This window comes from Myxocyprinus asiaticus, chromosome 48 (assembly GCF_019703515.2).
Source record: "Myxocyprinus asiaticus isolate MX2 ecotype Aquarium Trade chromosome 48, UBuf_Myxa_2, whole genome shotgun sequence".
In the NCBI taxonomy this organism is placed as follows: domain Eukaryota; kingdom Metazoa; phylum Chordata; class Actinopteri; order Cypriniformes; family Catostomidae; genus Myxocyprinus; species Myxocyprinus asiaticus.
The window spans coordinates 30,740,646-30,758,973 of record NC_059391.1 but is presented as its reverse complement, the minus strand read 5'-3'; the positions used below and the strand labels follow the sequence as shown (position 1 = coordinate 30,758,973).

Sequence of the window (18,328 nt, the reverse complement as noted above, 5' to 3'; positions counted from 1 at the left end):
TGGATCACATCATTTATATGTATAAATGTTTTCCATCTGAAAGGACTAAATATTAAATGAAACAAATGACAATAAAATTCAAAGTAATCTGTTCAGTAATCAAAATACTTTTTGAATATAACTATTCTAATTATCAATGATTTAAATTGTAACTGTAGTGGAATACAGTTACTTATATTTTGTATTTTAAATACGTAATCCTGTTACATGTATTCCCTTACTCCACAACCCTGAGTAAGGTAAAAAGCAAATTAATAAAGAAAAATAGTAGTTGTAACAAGCTGGTCACAGATGTTTTAAATGCAACTAGTTTTAAGCAACATATAATGTAGTAAGAGTAGGGGCAAATATTGAATAACTCATCTTAGTTTCACAACAGTGTATCAGTAAGACACTTTAAACATTTTCCTGGAGATATGATTAAACTCTTAATGTAATCAACTCACTGCTATCTGTACTGTGTTGATGTAAATGACATGACTGTGACAATCAGTCTGATATGATTAAGGAAAGATTTGTTGTGTGCATAGTGTAAAACAGTAGCGAAGCACATAGTGCAGAATTCAGTTTTTTTTATTTCAGTGCCAACTTCTCTCAACTATTCAGGTCAGACTAACTCTCTTTTCCCAGATGTTCCAGGTCAACTATATCTAGATACTGAACTACCATCTAGTACCACATTTCTCCCCATGCTTGAAAGATTTCTTCATATCACTATTACCATTCTGAAATAATTGTTTGACAACTTTTTTTTTTTTTTTTTACAAAAAAAATCCCAATTAGGATATTACTGTGCACTGACGCATTCTCAAGCATACAAACACAGGTTTAACTGTAGATATTATAACATTACAGCCTATTCTTGAACAAATATACCCAACAATGTGTGAAAATGTAGGCAAGCATAACTGCTCATAAAACTGTTAATAGAACCATACAGTTACAATGCTAACAAGCAGAGTATACATTCCCCAAAACATGTAAAAAGTTACAACCGAGCACTAACTTTTACTGTAACTCGTATTCCTTCAACCATGTGGCTGATCTACCCACTCTACGATGACTCCTAGGGTTAAATGGCACCTGTGACTGTAAGTCCTCATGTTGAATTTCAGCAGGACCGGAATGATGCGCAAGTCAGGAAGCATTCCATTTGTTATCGTCACTTGGTATGAAAAAGTACACTGTCCAATTTGTTTCTCGATGTTTCGAGGTTGAGAACTTTGGAACTCCCTTTCTGACATGGACAGGTATCTTCACTCTCACCTGATCCCCAGGTTTGAAGGTAGGGCATTTGGCTTCACGCCTTTTGTCTGTGTACATTTTGGTCTTGAGCTGTTTGTCTCTCACAGTATCTTTCACCGGACCACATTTGTCACTCTTGGGCCCCACAAGAAAGATGTCCAGTTTTATGTGCATTTTTTGGTTGTGAAGCAGTTCTGACATAGAAACACCTGCGGTGATATGTGGAGTAGCTCTGTAGTTTAGCAAGAACTCTGTCACTGTGTACTTTTATGGCTTCCTCATTCCTTTAAAACTCGGTTCCATCTCTCCACGGCACCGTTGCACTGAGGGTAATACACACTGCTACGTATGTGAATTATTCCCCTCTCCTGTAAGAAGTCTGCAAATGTACTGGAGAGGAATTGTGGCCCATTGTCAGTCACAACGAACTGTGGACTTCCTTCTCTACTGAAAACAGACTGGAGGAAATATGTGACAACTTCGGTTGTCACGTTTTAAGTAAACGCTACTTCAGGCCATTCACTGTGGTAATCAACTAGGGTGATTGCACAACGACAATCAGAAGTACCACAAGTAAAAGGCCCCACTATATCAATTCCTAGTTTCTGCCGATGGTTCCGGTGGCAGGCTGAAGTGGTGAAGGGGTGGTTTTAGCAGATTTGTCATTCAGTTGGCATGTTAGGAAAGAGGAAACAGTAGATTGCACTTGAGCATCCATCTGAGGCCACCAAAACGGATCATGCAGCCTTCGTTTGGGTTGACCTAACCCTTTGTGTCTCATGCTCCAGATTAACTAGCTTACTGCATAGCGTAGAAGGAACAATGAAACGGTGCTCACCTCTCATCACCAGCGCACCATCTACACACAGTTCATCGCGGATACGGGAGAATGGCACAAGAACAGGATCCAGCACACTGCAGCTTTTGGGCCAGCCCCGTCAAATCTGTGCACGCAGCAGGGCTAACTATGGACAGATTTCCGAAGCAGACATGAAATCGTCCACAGACAGAGTAGGCAAACCAACAACGCAAGCAACCATTTCCGGTTCCATAGCACTATCTGCATCTGTTGTCAATGGCAACCTGGATAAGCAGTCTTCAGCACAATTAAGAGACCCAAGACGGTAAACAACATCGTACGTGAAGCAGGGTAAGCATGCTGACCACCGGTCAACGCGCAAACCGGTTCTGCCAATTCCTTTTGTTGCAAGCAGTGAAGTGAGTGCTCTGTGATCCATTCTGAGCGTAAAGTGCAGGCCCCACAAATACAGTCTCCACTTTTCTACTGCCCAGACACAAGTCAGCGCTCTTTTTCGACCGTAGAGTACTTTCTTTCAGCAGCCGAAAGGCTTCTAGATGCAAATGCCACAGTTCTTTCAACATTGTCTGGATGGAGCTGTATTAAAACACCCCCCAGACAATAGTCAGAAGCATCCGTCAATACAAATCTGGGAAAAGGGGGGTCGAATAATGTGAGGACTGGACTTTCAGCAAGCAGCGCTTTCAGTTCTTTGAAGCTGCGATAAGCAGACACAGTCTATTCAAAATTAGTATCCGTCACGTGTCTCAGGAGAGCGCACAAAGGCTCCGCTACGGATGCGAAATTGGGCAGGAATTTACTGAACCATGAAATCAGTCCCAAGAATGATCGTAGTGAAGCCATGTCATACAGGGCAGGGGCTTCTTTCATGTGCTCACTATCCAGGGGAAGTCCGTTTTTGGAAATTACATGCCCCAGAAACTTTAGAGAAGGCTGCCGAAACACACACGCCCCAGTTCAGTTAAAGTCCTGCATCTGGGAAACGCTGCAAGATGCGCAGTGTCACATCAAGGCTGGCTTAAGTAACACCATAAACAATAATGTTGTCCAGATAGTTCTGCACTCCTTTTATGCCTTCCAACACAGCATCCATCATTTTCTGAAATGCAGATGGTGCAGAGACAAGACCGCATGGTACTCAGCAGTATCTGAAGAGGCCATCATGAGTTATGAAAGCTGTGATGTCCCGACTGTCCTCGTGCAAGGTAAGCTGATGGTAAGCTGATTCTAAGTCAATTATAGTGAATACTGATGTGCTCCTAAGTTCACTCAGGAGCTTTTCCAGGCAGGGGGTGACTTTCAATGATCAGAGCCTTGTTCGGTTCACGCAGATCAACAAACAGGCGTATTTTACCCCCCTTCTTTACAATGACCATGATAGGCGAAACCCATGGAGAGGACACAATTTTTTCATGATTCCTCTTTGTAACAGTGAGTTCAATTCAGTGGAAACAGCTTGTCAGACTGAGAACGGAAGTCGGCGGAGCTTTTGACGAATAGGAACGGCATAAGGTCGGATAGCAGGCTTATGGATATAGACTTTCACACAGCATACAGGAGCATCTGGAGCTGTACTGGTCTCACTGACAACTCCGTGCGTATCGTCTGATGGAAGAGCAGTACTGAATTGGAAGGAGCAGTTCAGGGCTCGGATTAAGTCCATACCCATTAAGGCAGAACCACCTTTGACAATGTAAAGACAAGCAGGGGTCACAGCGCCATTCAACGAAACATCTGTATGTAAGCATCCAAGGACCAGAATGTCCTCTTTCAGGTACATAACCAATTTAAACTTTAGGAGCTGTAAGCAAGCAGTCCGTAAAATGTCTTTTATACACGGCCTCTGGCAGGATGGACACCGAAGAGCCAGTATCCACCACTAACTCAGTCTCAGCAGAAAGTCCATTTGATGTTGTAATGCGAACACTGCAGAGAATTTTGTCCGCAGGAATATTCGCACAGTCTGTTAAAAGGACATCAACTTCAGGAGCCACTTTGCGAACCTCCTTTGAGGAAAGGCAAACTTTAGAAAAATGCCCTATCCTGCCGCATGTATGGCATTTGGCCCAGGTGGCCGGGCAGTCAACTGCATTAGCCAGATGGTTTGAAGCTCCACATCTGTAACGTGTGATTTGCTCTCTGTGAAGTATTTGTATTGCGTTTTGCTCCATCCGAACGAGGTGCACTCTTTTTTCGATGACTGAAGTGCTTCAATGCAACGGCACGAACAGAACTTTGTGCAGCGAGCATGTCTGAGTTTGAGAGGGCTTGTTCCACTTGACATACAATGGCGATAACAATGGCGAGTCCAGCATCAGTGAAGGTTCTAATAAAAGTCTGTCTCACACTGCTGGTGTATAAGTTTTTTCGACCAGCTGGTCCCGGAGCACGTCAGCATAAGCACACAATGAGGCTAATTCCCACAGAGCCGACAGGAACTGTGGAATACTTTCATCCGCCCGTTGAGAACGCTACAAGAAGCGATGGCAAGCGACCACAACTTTTACTTTTGGTGTAAAATGTCATTCCAAAGTGTCCTCAAATGTAGTTCCAGTATCAGGTGTAAAACAACTGCTGCCCCTCAGTATCCAAGCTGTGCAGCAAAACAGCATGTTTCCTTGCTACCTGTAGCATTAATGGCCAGCAAATAGTTCTCAAACTTTTTCTGCCAGGTAACAAAAGGAATGGCAGGTTCTCCACTGCATGGCAGAAAAGGCGCAGGCATGGGCACAGAAACCATCGTCGCCAATTTGTAGTGTAAAACAGTCGCAAAGCATGTAGTGTAGAATTCAGTTTTTTTATTTCAACGCCAGTATCTTTCAACTTTTCAGGTCAGACTAACTCTCTTTATCTTTTCCCAGGTCAACTGTAACATATCTATATATGGTACTGCCAATTCAGATCTTGAAACTAACACTCTTCATAGACATCAATAGTGCCAAAAAAAGTTGGTTGCTTTTTATGAATAAATTCAGCAAACATCAAGAATGCAAAACAAATTGCAGACGAAAGGTCATGTTCTTTTAATGCAAGAAAGAACCTATCTGAGAACGTTAATATCACTTGCTTTAAAGAAAAATACAAGCCATGTGATAATACACACACTGATATATTGTAGTGATAGTATGTTGTAGGAAAATACTGTAGCATAACGGCAATATACTGTTAGTAATAATAGTACATACGTAGTAAATAAATTGTGCTATAGACAGTATATACATAAAACATCACTTCTGTTGCAGTGATTAGTTATTGGTTTCATCTTTTCTTACTGCTGGTGTGAATCAGTCCCGAGGAGTGCAAGAATTTGATTTAAAGTTCACAGTGAATATTTGCTCTGAATTTGCGCTCAAGGTCTGTTCACACCAAACATGTTTTTGTGTACTTCTGTGCTGTTTTTCAATTGTTTTTCTAAATAATTATGTGCTAGATGGACATCTGTGAACTGTTGAACTCTGTTTTTCTACCATCTCATGCAGGAGTGCTGCGTTTTTCAGACAGTGTCGGTGTTATATTAGTTGCAAGAGACTCATTCGGTCTGAAGAGTGTAAATTCCTATCGTGTAGTTGAGTCCGACAGCATCAGTAAATCACTGATACATAAAGCAGCAGGTCAGATTTATTAAGATTAAAATATTACACTGCCAAATGTCTTCGGCAGGAATTAAACATTTTACTGTAATAAATCATCTCATCACTCTACAGTCAAACAGTAAAACTAATCTGACAAGTGACCTGAATGTTTTCACTTTTTGTGACTAAACTGCTCGATTCACTCTTCGATTTCTGAAGGTCTGAAAATGCATTTAATAATCATCTTTATAGTCTGACTGAGCTTTAAAACACTCTTTAAAACAACAAACAAATTCGACAACAAAAAAATAAATACAGGAAATCTACAGTAGCTTTTCCACTGCTGTGATACTAAGAGCTGTATCACCAATAAAATGAAGGCAAAAAAAAACACCTGGTGAAAGTCCAGGCAGTCGGTGTGTGTGTGTTCAGTTGATCCAGGTGTGTGTGTGTGTGTGTTCAGTTGATCCAGGTGTGTGTGTGTGTGTGTTCAGTTGATCCAGGTGTGTGTGTGTGTGTGTGTGTGTTCAGTTGATCCAGGTGTGTGTGTGTGTGTGTGTGTGTGTTCAGTTGATCCAGGTGTGTGTGTGTGTGTGTGTGTGTGTTCAGTTGATCCAGGTGTGTGTGTGTGTGTGTGTGTGTGTTCAGTTGATCCAGGTGTGTGTGTGTGTGTGTGTGTGTGTTCAGTTGATCCAGGTGTGTGTGTGTGTGTGTGTGTGTGTTCAGTTGATCCAGGTGTGTGTGTGTGTGTGTGTGTGTGTGTGTGTGTGTGTTCAGTTGATCCAGGTGGTGTTCAGTTGCGTTTGGTTCTTGATGCTAGTGTCCATCTTCAACACTTCTCTTATGGCCATCGTGGCATACGTGGAGGACGGCAGAGAAAACTCCATCTTCAGAGCTCGATATTTCCCCTCTACACACACACACACACACACACACATATGAGCCACAGCACTCACTAAACACGAGGGTCACATCCTGCTAAATAAATGTACCTTTCAGGTAGACTGGAGCTGCTCGGCTTTCTAATTTCTCCACATCAGTGTGAACGAGGGTCACGCGAGGATCATCATACTGAATCAACTCCCTTTAGAGAGCGAGAGAGAGAGAGAGAGACATGAAGGACACAGATCAACAGATCCAGTGTATCAGAATATTATTAGAGGAAGTCAGTGAAGCTGTCAATCACCAGCTGACATCACTGGGGCGTATGACGACTCTTCGGTAAGCACCAGCGAGAGAATAATCCCGAACTTTGTGCCTCATGTTATCAATGTCCAGATGATCAGCGGTCATCATCTGTCTGTAGCCCTCGCCCACTGCCAGAGACACACACACACACACACTCACTAAAAACAGCACACAACTCCACATAGGACGAGAAGGAAACTAACTGAGAAAGTCAACCGCTAACATCGTCAAACCTGCAACCAGACAAACTCACTGTCCAAACAGTCTTTTAAATGAGTTAGTTAAGGCCTGTCCACACAAATCCTGAATTTCTGGTGCGAATGTTCGTTCTGAACCAGCTTTTGAACTGGAACAATAGACTCATGGTGCTATTCAGGCAATACCGCAGACAATCAAATTTTTTATTTTTTTTATTTTATGGAAAGTAGTCCAATTTAATTGTTTGGACTGTGATGGACTGACCAATGAGATAAGAGCTTTTTGTCATTGTTCCAGAGTCGCTGCTGCTGCACAATCCAGAGTGTTGATGTCATTAATCAACAAACACATGAAGATGCTGATGAGTTCACACACTTCAGAAAATAATATAGTAGTTCATGAACCGTTTGTACTACAAACAGAAAACGGTCTGCTAATAATATTTGTGCATAATCACACAGACACTGAAGTGCATTCTTGAGCTCTTTTACTCGTCTCACACAGAAACACTGAACTCAAATATGCAGTAAATAAATAATATAGAAAACAAATTATTCTAAAATAATTAGAATATTTATATAATGTGCTGATACCTCATATTTTATAATATACCCGGTGTTTTACTTAATGTACATAATTTATATGTATATCGTCTTGTAAAGTCGTAACAATTGGTGTGAACCGGCCTTTACAGCGCATCCACACTGTAAGACGTCTGATGTGATAACCGTATTAAACACTATCTGCCTTCATTATAACAGCAACATTCCTCTCGGTGTCAGTGGGATGATAGATTTCAACATGTTTTGAAGACTAAAATAACATTATTCATTCCATGTTTTAAATGGTGGACAGATGTTTCTCTCTCTCACCGCTGTGAGTCGGGTAGATGACATCAAAGCCCGGCAGCGGCATCACCACATCATGAATGGAGTGTTTCTCTGCCTCTTCAGCTGACAGGACGTGAGCACTGCCTGTAAAATGCCAATGACAACACTGACAACACCATCACAGTGACATCATCATCATCATCATCATCATCATCACACACCTCCTCTGAGAATCAGATCACCCTCCACCGCTCTGAGGCCAAAGACTTCCAAGCGTCTGCTGACCATACTGTTCCACACGAAACTCTGATAGCTGTGAATGTACATCAGCCTGTTGTTACGAGGAATCTGAGACAGACAGACAGACAGACAGACAGCTGTTATAGTCTAGAGACATGTATCCAATCAGCTGGCAGTAGTCATTATCCGTCCCTCACCAGTCCAAACGCTGTGACGATGTTGTTTTTGCCGTACTTGGACAGACCTCTCAGTAACTGCCCCTCCACACAGCGTTTGACCGGAAGCTTCTTCAGAGCCGCTTCTGGGTCATGTGAGCTCGCCCACTCTTCTCTGCATTTCACCAGATAACTCTTCTCCGCTAGAGGACGAGAGCGAGACACACTTGAGCCGAAACACACTGAAGTATGCAGACACACGCTCGGTCCTGTTGTACACACTCGTTTACACGTTAACAAGCCTCAGTTACTTGAATAAAAACACATCTGTACCATCCATAAACATGTTTAAAATGTTATAATACATTCAGTTTATGCTAATGTCACTATAGTGCCTCTTGTGGCAACACAGAGAATGAAACATATTACATTGTGCGACACATTTGGAACGCAACGATGTGTGAAAAATTGCGTAGCAAGAAGCATGTGGTCACAAACATGATTAGCGTTTGTTTCTAATGTTTAATCTCTGAGATTAAGTATTTGTGAGCATGTTTCAATAAGGTAACAAGACCTCATGTAACTAAAATTACATATTTAATCAGATCATGTGATGGGCATACTTGTGAAAACACAACTGAGGTGTGCAGTTTGGACGTAATGATGGACGTAGTGCTCTATACTGACAAGATATCTGTAACAATGACTTGACTTGGAAGGTCTTGCTCCTTTTTTACTGAAACGCTCTCGTAAGTTATTAGTCCAAGTGGCACAAATGTACTAAATGAAACTGTTAGAAATGACTGAATGAAGAGATCATGTGACACTGAACAGATTATGAATGGAGAAAACGTGACACAGATCTTCTGTCCAGGTCGACTGACCTCCAGGACGTGGTTTCAGGATCAGATCCATCACCTCCTTCCAGTTGTTCTGTAATATCGCCCTGTCAATTACAGTCAATACAAAGCATCAGTTCCCCTCTCATGACACAGAAACATATCTCTGTGTGTTGTACAGGTGTGTTCTCACCTGCCCACCTGATGCGTTGGGACGGCCGTGGTGCCGAATCGCTGCATGCCGTAGTAGTTAATAAAGCCCGTGTCCTTCAGTGATGTCATCGCTTGTTCCACCTGCTCCTGAGAGCCGGAGATATTCCTGTAGGGTGGATCACACACACACAAGTGCACTTTATGTTTGTCTTTGGTGCGTCACCTCTTTTGTCTCGTTATTCTCGTTTATCAGAGCAGAAAAAAAATGAAGACCCTACCCAGACCAGGTAAACTGGTTCAACTGGAGACCGGCTTCAATGTGCTGCTTGTTACCAATATTTGTTTTTGTGCACTTTCACGCTGGTCACCCATTATGTCTTCACTGGTCAAACTGGTCTATCTGAAACCCTAACCAGCTTAACTAGCTTGTGCCAGCAAGAAACCTGCATTGCCCATCCAGAACAAGTGCTGGTGTAAACTGTTTCCGTCACACAGATGGACAGGAAGCGTGCGCTCACCTGAGAATCACAGTGAAGTGGTTCCCCTGCAGTTCTCCCAGTTTTAACGGGTGTTTCTTGTAGCTGAAGTTTCCCAGCTTCAAGTTCATGAGGCACTTGTTGAGGTGAGCTAACCGTTCAGCGCTAATCCTGTGAAGATTTTCAAACATATCTTTAATCAGATCAAAGCAACACAAGCGCACGTTCAGGACAGATGATGTTTGGAGCTTCACTCACTTCAGAACGGCGATCTCCTGAACGGTGATGGCTCTCTTGTCTTTGGTACCCATGTAGGAGAACATGTTTGGACGAACCCTGCGAGAAACAACAGAACGACGGTCACCATTCAAAGATCTGCTGCTCCGTGATCAATTTCTAATAAATAACAGGATCTTGTGTCTGTTTCAATGACTGATGTCTGAACAGAACTGATCTCAGAACAGACCTGAGAAACTTGGAGAGAACGTTGATGGCGTCCATGGTGTCCTTGTTCTCTTTATACAGCACGAAATGACAGAAACTTCCACGATTTTTTGGCCATGAATGCTTTCGAGGGGCTTCAATGGGAGATAAAAAAAAATAAAAATAATGAAGAAGCAAATTTAATCAGGGCTCAACACTAAAGATATTTTCTACAGGTCCGGTTGGGCCAGTGGTTCAGATTTTTACTGGCCCTGCCCCAACTCAAGAAAAGCTGTTATTACTGATATCTTTACTAGATATAAATTCATAAATACATCATTTTAACCTAATCACCCGTTTAGTCACGTGGTTTTGGGCCCCGTGTGTTTTCACAAGCAGGATCAGAGTTAAAGATTTGATTGTTGAATATAATAAACATAAGAATCCCTGAGAGAGGAGATCGGTTGTGACCATACAGTTTAGATATTAAGACTAATCTGTGAATTAAGAATGTGGATATAAACATCAAATCAGACAACCCAAACAAGACCAACACTGACTGATACACAAAGCACAGACAGAAAATACCAGTACAGTCCAGAAATGAGACACAGGTGTGTAATGAGGATGACATGAAGTAAACAGTTTTAAATGTTGTCTTCATGTGGAACAGCTCTGATAATTATAATAGCCATAGTGATTTTGCTTCTTTTGATATGAAACCCCATTAGCATGTTGAATTAATGATTTAAGTTTGAAACATAACCTACTGTAGTTGTTAAATGTACACTTACATTTTGGATAATGAGCAGCTCAGATTTCCAGACATGTGTATAATCGTGGGTTAGCTAAGTTTCTTGCGCTTCATTCAGCACTAGATCTCTTTAGGTGAAATGAGAAAAGCGGTTTTTTTTTTTTTTTACTGTGGGAACAACACTTGTGCTCTGTACCTTTATGAGTGTGCGTTAAACAGTGGCACACAGCAGTTTTTATGGTTCCCTTTAAGTTGGCCATCACGGGCCCCCTCTCACCCTGGGCTCTAGGGCAGCTGCCCACCCTCCCCTTCCTGTAGTTACGCCACTGGCAATATGTAAATATTCATGTGCACAGCTTGGGCTTATCCATCAGTGGGCAGGGCTTCACATGAGGCTGAGAGAATTTAAGAAACATGAACAGGGTTTAAAAAACATTTAGGCGGCCGCCCAAGTAAATTCAATTACATTCATCTCGTGTTTGGCATTTTATAAGCACTTAATATGGTTCTTCTCATCTGACGCGCGCATGTGTGTTTCATTTGAGTGTTGCCTGCACTATCTCTGGAGCATGCAAGTGTGCGCAAGTCCAGCAGGATTCAAATCAAATCCTTTTATTGTCACTCAACCATATACACAAGTGCAACAGAGGGAGAAAGTCTTGTGTGCGGTTCCAAGCAACATAACAGTATGACAATTACAATAAACATCTGATTTACACATAACACAGTTTACACATCTTATATACAGGTTACACAACACTATATACACCTAATAATATACAATATACAGTATACACAAAATAAGACTGTATACAATAAAAATACACTGCCTCCCCCCCCCCCCCATGTAATCAGTGGAAATAAACATGAAGTGTTGTACTGACATTCAGCTGTCGGTTGATAGTCAGTTGCCAGTGTGTTATTAAGCGAAGTAGTTCTATCGATTCTCAATATTTACAGCAGAGCAGGATCACGCATGCTACTTAATCATTTTTGACCCAGGAAAAACCCTGAAAACATCTCCACAGAATGTGACGACTCCCAAACAAGTCAAGAAACTGAAACGGAGCATGATATTAAAACAGGTGCGACATCTGTGGTGTAAGTTCACAAAACACTACACAGAAAAACAATTATATGCAAATGGTGTCGCACAACGATAATCACTAGTAATAAAACTTGTTTTACCTCAAATTGAAGCACCCAAAAGAATATTATGAAAGCCAAAAGATTTGCTCCGCATTAATTCAGTTATATATTTTTATGCAAGAAGTGTTTATTTTTGTTGCATTATTTTTTCTTCTTTTTCATTCGTGTATTATTCTCTGTGTTGGAAAGTTTATAATAATATTGGTCAACAACATCGACTGAAATGTGGCATAACATGAAACATTATGGTAAAAATGATTTAAAACTAGTTTTTTTTTATTATTTTGACTATTGTCAAGCTCCAAATAAAGAGAAAATTATATAAGATGACATATTTGAAAGTATTTAATTCCCTGACAGAAGTACCCAACAATAGACATGATAATATGGTTATTAAATACATAAGCCAATTTTTCTTGATTTTCCCGATCGTGACATATACATATTGTTATCATGATATAAAATTACTCGTATCGTGATATCAGATTTTGGTCATATTACCCACCACTAATGCACTCGCGCATCTTTGCGAGCTATATATAAATTGTGCTTGCTTGCTCGTCATGGAGTGTCCAGTTAGACGACTTTGTTCTAACTTTGTCTGTGTAAATTCTGCTTGAACTAACGTTATAAATGCAGCACTGGCCCGATCAGCAAGTGACCGTTCTAGGAACTAGCCCGAATCTCTCTCACACTGACCCCGGGCCATCGGGCAGTCCTTATTGTCGAGCCCTAATAGTGAATTAAAATCAATGAAGTACAGACTAGAACCAGACATTTACCACATCTTCTCTGTCAAGATATCAGTTCATTATCATTCAGCTTTTGTTTCCTGTAACACCTTATAGCACTGTTAGGTGTCTTAAGTCTGAAATGTTGTTGATGAATAATGTTCATTCACTGCGCTTGCGTCTCCTGCAGTCACCTGTCTAATGATCACTGTCTAAAACCTTCAACTTACACTTACTGTTGGTGGAATAAACTTACAACCTTCAATCTACACTCACATTTCTACTGTTGTAATATTCTAGTACTCTATTGACATTAATTGCTTTCACTTGTATTATTCTCATTCATAAGCTGCTTTGCGTAAAAGTGTCTGCTAAATGTATAAATGTCAATGTATTCATATGTTAAAACAGCTCTAATGACTCTTTACTGAAGCGCTCAAATAAAAAGATTCATGTTTGCTTTATTGTATTTAAGAGCAAATCAAACCCCGTCTGAACTCCAACATGACTTCACACTAGAAGGTTAAAGGACATCTGTAAATCAGTGTTCCTGACCCCGGTGTGAATGATCTTACCTGCGGAGGGTCTGACCTCTGTCCACACACACAGAGAGAGAGCATTAGAAGAATAAAAGAGCGTTACTCCACACAGTGACCAACACAACACAGTTCAGAGGTTCACATGCTCAGATGAAGGTGTTGATTCATGGGACATCATGCTCAGGGCATCAGAACCCGTTTCATTTCCATTCACTTCATTTAAAAGAATTCATTTTGTGAATCTAAATGACTGCAGCGTGTCAGTAAAATGTTCACCTGTGTGAATCAAATCATTTCAGCATGTTTATTAGTGTGTGTCTCATCAGGGCAGAAGTTCTTGATGTTTTCTCATTGTGATCAGATAGAAAAGACACAGTGTGTTCATGGGAAAACTCCACTTCAGTTTGATCATAAATGGATTCTTTTCTCAAAACATGCAAACACATCAGTGGTGTGTTTTCAATCATGCATGCAGACTAAACACCACTGACTTCTGCTCGACTAGCTGTACATGCAACTGAGGTGAGAGGTCAGAGAGGTCAAAGGGTCATGCACAGGTCAGGATGGGTCTGTTTTCTGAGTGAGTTTAGAGCAGGGGTTTTCAATGTCTTGCAGAAAATGTACAAGACCACACCCCCCTTGACCCATTTATCAGGTATTATCCTCCAGTGCAATATTATCAAAATGCATCATATTTCAGATGTTGGAGCACTTCACCAATGATGATCAGTAACCTTTAATCCAGTCTGACAGACTCATTCGGCCAATGCGTTCAACACTGATGCGTGATTAACAGATATAAATGTTTCCATTAATAATATGAAAGCGTATTCTGTATTATTTTTATTAAAACACTGGTTTGTCCTCATGACAATGGGATTACTTAACTGTTTTTAACCTATATCTGAAACCTATATCTATGTGAAACTACACTGCAAACAGATGTTTAATTGACGGTTTTATTTGCTCACGTCACTTACATCAGAATATCATTCTTACAATACGAATTAAACATATTATGCTGCATTTTCTATAAAAAATAAATAAATAAAATGTTACCAGCCAAATGGTGAGTTGAATAATCAAACTCCGCTATCGATTCTCCCGATATAACACGTCTGCAGAAGCCGAATATGTATGAACAGAGGTGGAGCTGTGTGGCTTTATAATGCATTTGCGAATATAGAGCACCGTAGTTTATTTGAGGTCGCGCGTCCAGTTTTGAGCAAGAGTTGCCCGTGTCCGAGCGGAGAGATTCGCGCTGGCACAACCGGTACATGGATGCGCTCTCGCATGATATGCATGTTGTGCTCTCGACATTAACAGTATTATAACTCCATAGAGCTACGGTCTATGAAGCAGGACTATGGTCCATTATGCCAATAATTTACATTTATCTTCACAATACATTTTTAATGTATCTATGTAACTTTTGATTTTACTCTGTGAAATTATCATCAATCTCTGCACCTTCCCTAACATGCTCTGGCACCCCACTGGGAAGGCATGCCTCCCAGTTTGAAAACCGTAGGTTTAGAACATCTTACACAGCTTAATAATATAATTTAATTATAATAATTAATCATTATAATAATAATAATAATAATAATAATAATAATAACAATAATAATTATATTTATTTTTCACACATTATACATTTTGCACATATACAGTGAAATTCTTTTTTTCACATATCCCAGCTGAGCTGGGGTCTCAGCTTCAGGAGCTGAGAACATGTGACAGGAGGAATAAAGCTCTGAATCTTCAGGAACCCAATCAAATTATTTTAGGATCTATTGCAGTATTAGTGTCAGAATACACAGGTGTTGTGTTAGACGCCAGTACCTGCCAGAGCTTTCTTCCCAGCTGCATGATACGCCACGATGAACTTCTTCCCATCCCGCTCCTCGGTCTTGGTCTCCAGTCCGGGATAAAGAGTCTTCACCGCTTTGTGCAGAAGAGTCCGTTTCTCCTTTGAGTCGTCCTGCACCTGGTCACATGACACAAAACACATTCAGGTGTCTCAGAAGTGGACTGGAGCTTGTTTCTCCATTACACAAAACTAACAACAGAAATATGTGTCTGTTCACCCAAAGCCATCATATGACTGAATACAGCGCCACAGAGTCGCAGATACTACATACTTTTATTGCACTTTTTCTTTATGCTAACTCCTTTAATATTCCACAGAAACTGCATGTGTTTACAGCAGCATTAACTGTGCTCCGCTGGTTTGAGTCTTAACTCACAGGTAGGTCCTTCATGGTGTCTTGGAGGGGAGCGGTGTCTAAGTCTTACCAACTAGCTACTGGGGTACCCCAGGGTTCAGTATTTGGGCTCCTCCACTTCTCCATATCATCTCTGGGATCTGTCATTCAGGCACATGGCTTTTCCTACCATTGCTACACTGATGACACAACTCTACCTCTCATTCCAGCGTGACGATCCTACGGTAGCTGCACAGATCTCAGCCTGCCTGGTAGATATCTCGTGTTGGATGAAAGAACATCACCTACTACTCAACCTTGCTAAAACCAAGCTTTTTGTGATTCCTGCGAGCCCAGCAGTTCAGCACGATTTCACCATTCAACTAGACTCGTCAACAATCACACCAGCCAGAAATCTTGGGGTTGTGTTTGACAACCAGTTTAACTGCCCGATCGTGCAGATTTGCTCTGTACAACATCAGGAAAATCCGGCCCTTCCTATTTGAGCATGCCACACAACTCCTCGTCCAGGCGTTTGTGCTATCCAGGCTGGACTACTGCAATGGTCTTCTGGCAGGCCTTCCTGCATGTACAGTCAAACTTCTGCAAATGATCCAGAATGCAGCAGCACGATTGGTCTTCAACGAGCCCAAAAGAGCGCACGTCACGCCTCTATTCATCAAACCGCACTGGCTGCTAATGGTTTCTCACGTTTAGTTCAAGGAATTGACGCTTGCTTATGGCCTCCCCACTCGACTATTGGTCATTTTTTGTCTGGGGCACAATTGAGTTTTTTTTAGAGGTGGATCAATCTCTGTACAACCGCAACACACAGGAGACTTAACATGTGCGCACACCAAGGTCGCTGCAACTCTCCATCCCGGGTGACACTGTATCCACTCCCCTCCATTTTTGTATCCATACATCTCCGCTTTTTACACCAACAACCACCCCCCACCCTAACACCCCCACACACCCTGTCCGACGATATGAAAATGCTGTTTGAAAATGTCTGTGCCACCACAGACTGATCACTGGCCCCTGCCCAGCCACCCCTGTGAAAAACTCCTGGCTGTGCCACTGTTGCTTACAGAACAACCACTGGCTCTGCGCCCCCCTAACTACACTCACTACTTCATGTTTACATGCCCTCCAGAGTAGGGTTGCAACGGTATGAGATTTTCACGGTGAACCGTCTCAGAAAATATCATGGTTTCACAGTATTACACAATTATTATTATCAGTTACAATGACCCTTAAAGGAGTGAAAACAGTTTTTGTTGTTGAACAAACGCTTCATTATAATTGAAACTTGAAACCATTTTTTTTTTTAATTGAAGTATGTGTAAAAAAGTCTCCCTTTTGAAAATAAATAAAATAAATAGAATAAGAAAGCTAACAGTGCTGTTTGGCATGTCAGGGCTCCCTACTGTTCGAGAGGTTCGACTTGACTTCCTCCGTAACGCTTTAAACTAGAAAAGTCTCACTAGAATTGAAATTGGTCACATTAGTTTTGAGGTCTGCGCTCCGCAATATCGAGGGAAGCCGGTTGTTGCATGCGCGCGTCAGAGAGAAGATCATGATCACGAGCTGGTTCCGATACACTCGTGCGAAACTGCAGATGAGAACCCTTTAGCTGATTGTGAGATTATCATTAAATCTGCCTCGGCTGTCCTGAATAGACTATCACTTGGGCGGCCGCCGAAATATTTTCAATGGGAGAACCATGGCACTGTTCTTTCCCTGCTGTCCGCGACCCAGTCTGAACAGACCTGCGACCCACCAGTTGAGAAACACTGCTTTAACTCACTCATGTCAGACCCCTCGCTTCTCTCTGACATTTTCTCCGCTGCATGTGTGGTATGTGTGTGTGGGGCAAGTTGACGAGTCTGACAGGCAGTCGAGGAGGAAAGGAGATGCGCATGCGCAGGTGAGATTCTCCGTCTGGTTGCATTTTTTTTCTCAATACCATAGATAAGCAAATGTACATGGCATGAAAACCGTCAATTTTCATACCGTGGTATACCATGAAACCGGTAAACCACTGAACACTACTCCAGAAATTTGCGTTCAGTGGGTGAACGGCACCTCGTAGTGCCATCTCCAAGAAACAAAACAATCACTGTCCAGGACTTTCACTTCAAATGTTCCTCACTGGTGGGTTGTATTTAATGGAAAATATGTGAGTTATGGTCCGTGGCACGGCAGAAATTTGAGCAGCCTAAGGAGTCATAGCTGGCCGCCGCTGACAGACGTTGAGTGGCGAAAATGGTGCATACCTTCATTGAAAACAGTTGTTTCGCATTTTAGAACGTGCCATGTTGTCCACCAGATGCGTCCGGTGTGTAATCCCTTTAACATCCTTCATAAAGCATCTAAAGACACAGCTCTTCTGTGAGCACTTGAGCCAATCCGTTTAGTCTTCTTATTAAAAACAACAACTCTCGTCCTCCTTGCTAGAGGTACTTCTCTAAACAATTCTGACACTTGTATTACAGCACTTCTCTTACTACTGCCTCCATAGGATGATTCACTTTTGTAAGTTGCTTTGGATAAAAGCATCTGCTAAATGAATAATGTAAATGATGGTGAGTGAATGATGATGTTATTTTTAATAAATGTCTTCAGAGAAGAATGATCTGTAGCTGACAACAGTGTTAGTGAATAATGTTCAACTCGCCTCGATGGACACGTTTCCCTCTTTGTTTTTGAAGAGTTGTAGTTCGGCCAGCTGTTGTTTCTGTTCTTCTGTCAGACACTCGGTGGGATCACATGCTGAAGAGCTTTCCTGCAACAAACAAACAATTTA

The 18,328-nt window shown here is 41.6% G+C and overlaps 1 protein-coding gene across 3 annotated transcripts in view; it reads right to left on the bottom strand.

Moving 5' to 3' along the window:
* Positions 1-6,304: 6,304 nt before the first annotated feature.
* LOC127437670 (pseudouridylate synthase 7 homolog) overlaps positions 6,305-18,328 on the bottom strand; it is a 14,069-nt gene continuing 2,045 nt past the window's right edge. The window contains exons 3-17 of one of the 3 annotated variants that reach the window (XM_051692732.1): positions 18,200-18,307; positions 15,158-15,302; positions 13,349-13,366; positions 10,183-10,294; positions 9,975-10,052; positions 9,759-9,887; positions 9,281-9,406; positions 9,133-9,194; positions 8,291-8,451; positions 8,075-8,201; positions 7,896-7,997; positions 6,824-6,953; positions 6,630-6,721; positions 6,411-6,547; positions 6,305-6,357 (exon numbers count right to left, since the gene is read on the bottom strand). In XM_051692732.1, the coding sequence (XP_051548692.1) occupies positions 6,411-6,547; positions 6,630-6,721; positions 6,824-6,953; positions 7,896-7,997; positions 8,075-8,201; positions 8,291-8,451; positions 9,133-9,194; positions 9,281-9,406; positions 9,759-9,887; positions 9,975-10,052; positions 10,183-10,294; positions 13,349-13,366; positions 15,158-15,302; positions 18,200-18,307 (1,527 nt within the window). In that variant the 3' untranslated portion in view covers positions 6,305-6,357. Of the gene's footprint in view, positions 6,548-6,629; positions 6,722-6,823; positions 6,954-7,895; positions 7,998-8,074; positions 8,202-8,290; positions 8,452-9,132; positions 9,195-9,280; positions 9,407-9,758; positions 9,888-9,974; positions 10,053-10,182; positions 10,295-13,348; positions 13,367-15,157; positions 15,303-18,199; positions 18,308-18,328 lie in introns of all 3 variants that reach the window. The other 2 variants (XM_051692730.1, XM_051692733.1) reach the window with 2 other exon arrangements.